Source organism: Austrofundulus limnaeus, unplaced genomic scaffold, assembly GCF_001266775.1.
Source record: "Austrofundulus limnaeus strain Quisiro unplaced genomic scaffold, Austrofundulus_limnaeus-1.0 Scaffold2, whole genome shotgun sequence".
In the NCBI taxonomy this organism is placed as follows: Eukaryota; Metazoa; Chordata; class Actinopteri; order Cyprinodontiformes; family Rivulidae; genus Austrofundulus; species Austrofundulus limnaeus.
This window is the reverse complement of record NW_013952404.1, coordinates 5,115,025-5,124,888: the sequence shown is the minus strand read 5'-3', so window position 1 is coordinate 5,124,888 and position 9,864 is coordinate 5,115,025. Positions and strand designations below refer to the sequence as shown.

Below are 9,864 nucleotides of genomic sequence, written 5' to 3'. Positions count from 1 at the left end.
CTAATATGTTACAGTCTGGAAACGGGGGGGTTGATCTGAGACACAGCTAAAAAAAGAGGGCGGGGCTTGTGGAGTTACAATAAGGAGGAATTCAAACCAAAATATTGCAGTTCCACTTCATAAAGACCCCAACTGAATGATTTAAATGTAAAAAAAAGAAGGATTTAAAAGCATATGTCTCCTTTAAATGTGCAAAATAAATAAATAAATAAATTGGATTGGACTTCAGGCTTTGCACTACAGAATAGGAGGACTGGAAGACAGATTAATAAAACAAGTCACGATACCTTTAAGTAGTAGTATCCCACTACACACAGGAAAGAAATGATAGTGTGTAATATCGCCAAACAGCAAAGCGTTGGCGCCATGTAGCCGGTGCTTTCCTGCAGGACAAAACACTCGAGCGCTCCTTCTTCCTCCTCCTCTCCCGTTCTACCTCTGCGGCTCCAGGGGTCTTCATCCTCTGAGTAATCACCAGTCACCTGAAAGTCCGTTTTTAACAAAAATAAAACACATCCAGCAACGTGAAAACCTCCCTTTAAACTGCATACTTGAAAACAAACGTACCTTGTAGAAGAGAAGAATGAAGTTGATCGCAAAAGCAACAAACAGGGCTAGGAAGCGGAGGTTGTAGAAATTTCTTGCCAAGTAGTTCTGCGAAAAGACAAGACTATTGTATAAAAACAACAATGGTGTTAACAGGAATGAAATAAAGGATTTAAAATATTTTTCTCCTCTTTTTATGAAGACTTTTTAATCTTTGATGTCAGATAAATTCTAACTGAATAAGAAATCTAAATTTTGCATACTGCATAAATTTAATCTATGTAAAAAATAAAATTTAATAAGGCCACCAGTTTCCTTCTAACTTCACTCACAGTTTTATGCATCATGTAAGTTTCATGTTAGTGTTTATTAAATCCACAAAATGATGATTATGATTTAGTTCTTTCTACCCTCACAATGATCCGCCCTGCCAAACAAAAATATTTCTAACTAAACCCTCATTAAACTGGCACTGCATATATGAAGAAAAAATGTAACCTTTAGAATATTGATTTAGGTGCATAAGATACATACATATTCATTTAATAAAATAGCACATCACTGGAAAGATTAAGTTCAAACAAAAATCTAATATTTTATGAAGTAGGCCCAAGTATGAAGTGCTCTGGGGGAATCATCTGACCAGCATCTTAGTTTGATAGATTTCCAGGCCAGCCAAGAAGCTGGCCATGAAGGCCTCTGGTGGCTCTTTTCTCAGACCGAGCCTCTTCTTCGGGGCTCTCTTCTCCTCCATTGAGGGCTCTGGGGGGGCTTCATCTTTGGCCTTGTCRTGGTCTTTTTTCTCTCCATCTTCCGAACTATAAGCAGAAATTCTGTTAGTGACAGTTTGGGTGTAAAAACAGACTTATCCTTGCAGCCTAAAAGTTGTTGGACTTGGTTAAAACTTCTAACATTTTTAATGCTTGAATCTCTTTTACTGGATATAAAAAGTTGCAGCGGTGACACAAAGTGCACTCACTCTCCTTTCTCTGAATCAGATTTGTAGTCTCCATTTGTAGAACTCTTCTTAGCAGCCATCTGTTGCAAAAATCAGGATTTTTAGGTCTTTTCTTCTCTGCATTTACATATCAAGATTAAAGTTATTTTATTGTGTTTACCGACCTGGGCCTTTTTCTGCGTGACTGCACTGGCTATTGAAGGAGTGTCTCCCACCACCACCTCTGACACGTCCCCCAAACCCGGCTCAGTCCCATGCTTGCCCTCCCTTTTGGGCTGTATGTTGAGCAGCTCGGCCATCAAGTCGGCCTCGGCYGCATCACTCTGAGCCAGCTGACCCATCTCTTCCAACGTCAACGCTTCACTTGCTTCCATCTTTTCTGTCTCCAGAATGTCTCCGTGGATTCCAAACTGAGTGGGGTCGGGCATGTTTCCTAAAATGTCCGTCACTTTCATGTTCTTCGCTCCTTCGACGAGGCCGCCCCCGAACAGAGTGGTCCACAGGATGTGAAAGAAACCCCAAACAAAGTTGTAGACGAAGTGRAAGAAGCCTGTGATGATGATCCAGAAGAAGGAAAAGAAGCCCCTCACCATCTCCCTCACACTCATCTTCCTGAACTTCCTGCACTGGCGCCTCATGCTCTTGAGGGTCAGCAGCTGCCGAAAATTACAGAGGCTCTTTCTCATTGAGATGCAGGCAACGGTGAACGCAGAGGAAGACTCCATCGTCATGCCCTCTTCCTCTTCCTCCTCTTGGTTCTCCACCATGCTCTGGCTCTCGTCCTCGTCCTCGTCCTGGTGCTCGACGGGGTCCGGCTCCGAAATCTGAGAAGCCAGCTGCATCTCAAAGATGGTGTCCTCGCAGAAGTTGACAAACAGCTCCATCTTCTCGCTCTCCCCGCCCTCGTTGACCACGTCGAATATGAACTGCCGCTTCGACTCCTTCACCTGGGGCTTCTCCCACTGCGTGCGACTCGACTCGCTGATCTCAAAGTAGACCCTCTCGATGCGCTTGGCGCCGCCCATGATCTCGATGCGGCCCAAGAACGGCTCGAAGTAGCTGAGGACGCTTTCGGCGAGATTGAGGAAAGTGGACAGGCGAGCGTCATGGGGCATGTGCTCCGAGAGGTTTGTTAGCAACACGGCTACATTGAAGCCGATGTCCTTCGCTGGCTCGTGAAATCTCTCCACAAACTGTTTGTAGCTGAACATGTCGTTTTCATCAGCCTCGGCACAGGAGAGGAGGAACTCAATCTCAGACTGGGTGTACTGTTTCTGGTTCTCCATGGACTTCTGAAAATCCTTTTTGGAGATGACCCCTTTGCTCTCGGAGTCGTACTCCTTGAAACTATCCGAGGTGGTCAAGTCTTTCAACTTGAGGAACATGTCAAAAAATTTCAGAATCATCTCCACATTGCTGGAAGATTCCACCAAGGTGTCCACCATTTGTTTACCAATGGTTCCGTTCACAACGTTACCTGTGAAACAACAGAAATGTTCAAAAAGCAGTTTGTGAGTAAACATACGAACAGGCAACATTACCTGCGCAGTATTATTCCTGAAATTTACCRACCTTCTAGGAGAGACAGCATCATGACAATCATGTCCTGCTGCAGGTCTAGGAGCTCCTTCAATAATTCAATCTGACTGGAGTCCTGTTGGGAATTAAGACAAAGAGAAAACGTCTCACACAAACCACTGACAGCCTCCCAGGATGGATTATTTGAACAGGATTTTAACAGATCAAGGCCTTCTCAGTTTCTGCTGGGGCCCAGAAGGTCCCTCTACATAACATCCATCCATCATCACCAGGGTTGATGTTATTTCACTGTCTGAGAGCAGATGGCTAGGTCAGTCTGACTCATTTAGGGTCTCTATGGATCCTGTATTGAATATCCCATAACTCTAAACCTAACTTGGATGAGCTAAATTTAACCCCTCCACCTGAGATCTCTCTCATCCTGGCTGCTACTGTCAATCCCTAATCTACTGTGATGACTGTGAGATAAAGTTAGGAGGATATTTTTTTTCCTCCAACATTGTTTAATTGGTCGTATCATAGAAGGAGTCACRTATCAGTGAGCTAAATGAAGCAGCTTGAAGTCATTCTTGAAGCTGCAGTGCCCTCTAGTGGCATCAGTGGTGTTCAGATTTTTCATCAAGGCAACAATAAGGAGGAATGACTCCAAAATTAGTTTATTAGTTTAAATTTAAATTGAGACTTTGACTGAGAATTAATGATAGTTTCAGATTTAAAGGGTTAAAGTAGCAAATTCATACAGTTTTTATAAACCACTATAAGTCGAAGAACAACCAGAACATGTGTATAAAAAGTAGGGCTGTGAAATTAATTGAGTTAACACTGATTAATTTTATTGATGCATGGGCATAGATTAAAAATTTTAATCGCGATTAATCATGATTAAAATTTACACTCACTTTACTTTGGCTGAATATGTAGGTTTGTATATTGCAATGCACTCAGTGCATGCCAGGTCATRTTTGTAAATGAGAAGTGGTTCTCAAACAGTTTACCTGGATAAATAAAGGTTAAATAAAAAAATAAACTCCATGTGTAACACATTATGTACAGTTTGTTTTTCTTTTTGTCTTCTTATGGCTTATTTTCTTTTATTTATTTATGTTGACAACTGTGATCTTAATATCTATCTTTCACTCCTCATGTTCATTTGGAATGAAAATCCTTGAATTCTTGATTTAACCTCATTATTCTGCACAAAATTTAACTGACTCAAATATGTTTGGGGCATTTTTTAGTCCTGATTTTTGTTGTTTTTGTGCAATCGAGGTGATATTTTCATGATTTATTACTGTTGTATGTATTTCTTAAGCACCAATTTTTTTCCAAAATAAAGACATTAATTAATAACTCAAGTAATTTATTTTACCAGTATGCAATAAAGTTTTACATTAAGTTTAAGATTAATCGTGATTARTTCACAGCTACCTTGGAATTAATAGATTAAAAATTTTAATCATTTGACAGCCCTAATAAAAAGACAAAAACTTTTAAAGGGGGGTATTATGCAAAATCTTTTTTTTTCAGCTTTACATCATGTTATAATGTTATTCCCTCATCAAAACCATTCCCAAGGCGTTGCTTTGACTCATTCATGCATGTTTGAGAAATCACTGAATCTCCTCTGGTAGCCATGTGGAGCTGCCTGAACGCTTGCTGGTACAAACAGTTGCTTATTTGTACCTAGCTCCTCMCTGTAGCCCRGTCCACAGCTGAGCTCCCGCCCCCACACAGCTCCACCACTAGCACTGCAACAATTAGCAAACACCTGGTGGCACTGCACAGCTGTATGACTTCTAAGGATGTCATGGTTTATCAAAATGGTTGGACTTATAAACGGCATAGTGAAGATGTATTGAAGTGAGAGGTTCTTAAAGCAACAGAGGCCAATTTCAACGTGTTTAGATGCAAAGTCAAATTTATTTTTGATATATACAGCATTTACATAACAAGTGAAGGTAACGGTTACTTGATTGTGGTAAATAAAATAACCATGTGCCTGAAAACTACATAACACCCCCCTTTAAACAACAGAAACAATGTGACAAACTTATCTAAAAGTGTTTTTATATAAATTTGCTGCATTTACTTAAACACAAAGCACATACCTGGGATAACTTCATCTGCATGTTGGCAAAAACATGCAGGAAACCCACCACTGCATCCCACAGCCTACTGTGAGCCAGACTCTGCTGATTACCTATGCATGGACCCTGAAAGGCATGGAATGGGGAAACAGCTGAAATATTCTCTTAATATAAAAGAACTGACAGCTTTATTTATCTAGTGATAGTGACATTCTAACTGTGGAGCAGTGTGTTGTCACAAAGTACCTGAATATATTCCGTTAATGAGTTGAAGACCTGTTTAGCGACCGCYAGAGCTTTAGAGAAGTTTCTCTGCCCGGCCTCATCAATGACGTCTTTCCCAGAGTAGTACCAGTAGAAATCACTGATGGATTCCTAATTAAAAAGTGGCAAACAAGACTTTTATATTCTTTATTTCTTTTAGAAATACGGAAGATCTTCCTATAACAATATGATACCTGGAGTCTTAGCAGGTAATCRACTGTGCTGATGATGATATTGACTGTAGTTGTATTCCCTGTCTGAGTTCTCAGGAAATTTTGAAAATCTAAAACACAGGTACAAAATTTTTGAGGATTAAGTGCAACTTACTCCACCTACATGACACAACACAATCTTTTACAAATAAATAAACATTTAGCCRTAATGTCTATAAGTCTGATGTCCACCCACCATTATTGTGACCTTCACACAGAAGCTGCAGAAACCTAAAGAGATCCTTGGTAAACTCGTCATTTTGCAGAACTTTGGAACCTGAAAACAGGAAAAGAGATMACTTGTGTTTTTTAGTAACAGGATGGGCAGACACTCACGACTTTTTATGCGTACACAGGCATCAGAGCTTGCTTAGCTTTTGTCTCCTTATCAAGCTGCTGTCTTGTTGTCAAACAGTCCTAAATGATATGCATCACACTGTTTAGAGCACAAACAAAAGGTCAGGTGCATCGGTTCAAAATTAAATGTTAAAAGAATACACAGCTTTGTTGGTTGCTTGGTTGCTTATAGCAACAAAGCTTTTGAGGATTTAGTTCTAAAGGCTTGTTAGTAGGACAAAATATAGAAAGGTCCTAAAAACAACAAGCAATGGCTTCTTAGAGAGGAAGGAAAACGATTTCAGTCAACTTTGGAAGCCTGATCGCAGACTAATGTCAAAAGAGCAAGCATGCATTATTTTCAGTCCAGGGTACAAATACAGAGGCTATACTGGCATTCATAAAAAAAGGAGGAGGAAAAGGGAAAAGAGGAAGAAGGGTGCAGGGCGAAGAGCAACCAAGATGTCAGCATTGCATAAAATGAGTAGAATCTAAACCGTGTATTTACCCCGCTCACTCACGTTGACTGCGACCGATGACATTAAAACATGATCAGAAGGAAACAAAGAAACAAAACAAAAGCAGACATAAGCAAAGGAGAAGACATTTAGATTCAATCAGAAGAAGTAGGAACAGGGAAACAAAATGATCGGACTGCAGATATATAATTTACAAACACTGATTTGCGACAATGACATAAAGTGACAATTCTCAGTCTTGATGTACGGTCTGCTCTCTAGGCAGGTGTTTAGAGGTTAGACAAAGTATTAGTTACCATCACTTATGTATGCCTTATCTCATGAAGTGAAAATGGGCTAAGGGCATGTATGAGAAAAACATAATTATACTGTACTGTATGCAACCCATCAGTTTGATTAGTTCATTGTGTTTGTGAATATAAGAATTGTTTTCTTTTGAAGTCGCTGTAAGTTTGTAAGACCCAGACAGGACTTGGACATACAGTAACGCAGGCTCACCTGCAGGATGACATAACACAAAACAATGAACAAATGAGATGGAGATGAACTTCAGCGGTAAAAAAATAAAAATAAAAAGCAAATCTTTCTGTTGAGTTAATACTATGTCATTATTGCCGTTTTCTTACGAGTTATCGTGGAATAGGAGGAGACAAGTCAGGTCAAAAAAGCTTTAATTAATCGCAGATTTTCAATCGTGACACAAACGTACTGCGGTATATTTTATTCTTCCGTAGTAAACTGGCAAATCTGCTGTTTGTTACTAAAGTAGGGGAAAAAGTCAGCTGTTCTCAGAGTTTACTGTAGTTTTCATCCTCACTTACTTGATCCCTCTTCAGTAACCATCCCCAGACCTTCAGCTTTGTTTTGCCTTTCAAACGCATTCAAATCCAGAACACTGTAATTAAAAAAAAAATCAAAACGGAGACATGCTGAATTTCATTATTTCTACAACCTATACTTAAAAAAGAGCACCCCAATGATATTACCATCGGGTTCAAAAGACAAATGTGAAAAAAATCTCTAAGGTTTTCTTGTTGAAAGAAAGAACAAATATTAGATTAACATCTCTGTTGTGTCTGTATCTGATACAACCTCTGATTAAATGTTCATAATTGTGYTCATATTTGAAATTTTCTCTATCATATTGACTTAGAAAGCAGATGAAACAAACAAAATGAGGCCATTTTTCACTATTAGTCCAATTTTAGCCAAATATTTTCATATTTTATTATTTCTCTCATTCGGAACATATTGTCTGCTAAAAATCTCTGGAAGATTTGCTCCACTTTAGCAAAAAGACCCCAAAAAACTATTTTTCTGCATGTGCCAAGTACAACACGTGGATTAAATTGGTGTAGACACAAAAAAAAATCCTATTTAACATCATGGCTGATTTACCTGCACGACATCATCAGTCCAGACAAGCTCTTGAAAAAGCCAACATCTCGTTTTTCCTTCAGATAGTCCAGCATTTTCTGCATCAGAATAAAAGTATGATTAATGGTGAAGCTAAAATTATTCATTCTTCAACACATAAAATGCTGCAGACCTGCTGGACCAGAATGTTTCCCCCGTTGAGAACAGAAATACCCAGTTTGAGGGTAAACGTCACAGTAGCACCAAGACGACCTGAGAAGACACGTCATAAGGTAGAGTGAGCAAAGCTGGCCGCTGCAGAACGAAACACCGATGATCCGTGTTTGTTTTCCCACCTTTGCTGGCACTGATCATCTGCAGCACCATCTCTGCTGCTCCCCGATCGTGCARTCGGGCTTGCTGATACAGCATCTTTTGTTTCTCCATTTCCTTTTCCTGTTGGACATCAGTAAATGCAACATTTCTCAATATGATTTAGAATGAAAAATACAAAGGTGTTCGCTCAGAGTGGTGTTAGATTACCTCAAAYGTTTTCTCTTTTCCTTCTTCCTCTTCTTCACCTTCAGCACAACTCTGAAAGAAAGAAAAGACATTTGTAAAATTGACCAGAAAAACACTCAAGAAATTTGCTTTAGGAAATGTACATTTTTGGTAGCTTTGTTGTATGTTTACAGCGGCTTTGAAATGAGTTACCTTTGCCATCATATCTGCATAGGCAATATACAAAGGATCTTCTGCCAAAGAACTAAAAAAAGGTAGAACACAATCTGATTAGATTGCATCTGTAAAAAAATAAAAATAAAAAGATGCAGCCATACATTTATGACACCATTTTTTAAACACAAAGCTAAAAACCTTTTTAAAATATGGTGAATTTATGGCTAATGCTCTTTATCAGCTGAAAACAAGAGCCAAAACAAGCCTGGTTGACAGATGGAGCAGCTTGCCCTGGTGCCAGATGGCCAGGTGTGAGTATGAGTGTGTATTTTACCTGCACTCAGTCAGAGCGTTGTGGCTGAAATGCAGAATAAGCTGGTGAAGAGGGTCGGGCTGCTTTCTGATCTCCTCCTCCTCCTCTTCTTCCACTTTAGGCTGCGTTTTCTAAACAAAGCCGTAGGAATCAGCAGTGCAGGCGAGACAGATACTGTTGTGTGCACATTAACATAAACTCTTGGTGCAGCAGGATTTCAATGTCTCTTTGTGGAGGTAGGTTTGAGCAGGAAAAGATAATCAAAAAGCATGCAGTYACTTTAGATGCACATTCCAATACATGAATGTATCACAGATGATCGTGTCCAGCTGTGTTAAATATGACTGGAGTATGAATGTAACTGTTCTGTCACCTGTAGCTTTATGAAAAAAATACTTAGTTTAAATTAGGGATGCACGATATATCGGTATTAATATCGGTATCAGATGATATTGRTCCTTTTTTAGAATATCGTATCGGTCTGATGTSTAAAACTGGGCCRATATTAACGTCCGATATTGATTTCCYACKTTTTAKMTTTGTGTTTCTGTTTTGGGAGGGGARATGTTTGGTTGAGTGGCATCTGTTTGATCACGATAGTGATGTTGATGCTGTGTAGCCATGAATAACTGAAGTAGGGAGCCATGTCAGAGGTCTGGTTGTTTATTTACGTATCAAAAAAAAAGACCCAAGTGTGTTTGTGTGTATATGTATAATACAATTTGTGTATTTGTGTAATATCGGTAAATATCGGCTATCGGCCATAACAGCAATAATTATATTGGACATCGATATCGGCTGAAATTTTCATATCAGTGCATCCCAAGTTTAAATGTCTATAAATACTGTTGAATGTCAATTTTTTTGTTGTTCTTTTGATTGTGTTAAGGTTTAATCAAATGATTATGCATACATTATAAGTATGCATGCAGTAGGTTGCCAGTTTATAAATGAATAAATAATAATATATTTACTTGTTTATATACACTCACCGGCCACTATATTAGGTACACCTGTCCAACTGCCCGTTAACACTTAATTTCTAATCAGCCAATCACATGGCGGCAACTCAGTGCATTTAGGCATGTAGACATGG

At 39.2% G+C, this 9,864-nt stretch overlaps 1 protein-coding gene across 1 annotated transcript in view; it reads right to left on the bottom strand.

Annotated features, from left to right (window-relative positions):
* Positions 1-9,864, bottom strand: part of LOC106520141 (ryanodine receptor 3) — a 117,807-nt gene that overhangs the window by 10,566 nt on the left and 97,377 nt on the right. The window contains exons 76-93 of the mRNA XM_014012091.1: positions 8,790-8,899; positions 8,492-8,543; positions 8,321-8,371; positions 8,134-8,233; positions 7,971-8,050; positions 7,820-7,896; positions 7,243-7,316; positions 6,451-6,468; positions 5,803-5,883; positions 5,589-5,677; positions 5,377-5,505; positions 5,152-5,256; positions 3,077-3,158; positions 1,669-2,981; positions 1,526-1,584; positions 1,190-1,364; positions 568-654; positions 288-482 (exon numbers count right to left, since the gene is read on the bottom strand). Coding sequence (XP_013867545.1) covers positions 288-482; positions 568-654; positions 1,190-1,364; positions 1,526-1,584; positions 1,669-2,981; positions 3,077-3,158; positions 5,152-5,256; positions 5,377-5,505; positions 5,589-5,677; positions 5,803-5,883; positions 6,451-6,468; positions 7,243-7,316; positions 7,820-7,896; positions 7,971-8,050; positions 8,134-8,233; positions 8,321-8,371; positions 8,492-8,543; positions 8,790-8,899 — 2,877 coding nt within the window. The remainder of the gene's footprint in view (positions 1-287; positions 483-567; positions 655-1,189; positions 1,365-1,525; positions 1,585-1,668; positions 2,982-3,076; positions 3,159-5,151; positions 5,257-5,376; positions 5,506-5,588; positions 5,678-5,802; positions 5,884-6,450; positions 6,469-7,242; positions 7,317-7,819; positions 7,897-7,970; positions 8,051-8,133; positions 8,234-8,320; positions 8,372-8,491; positions 8,544-8,789; positions 8,900-9,864) is intronic.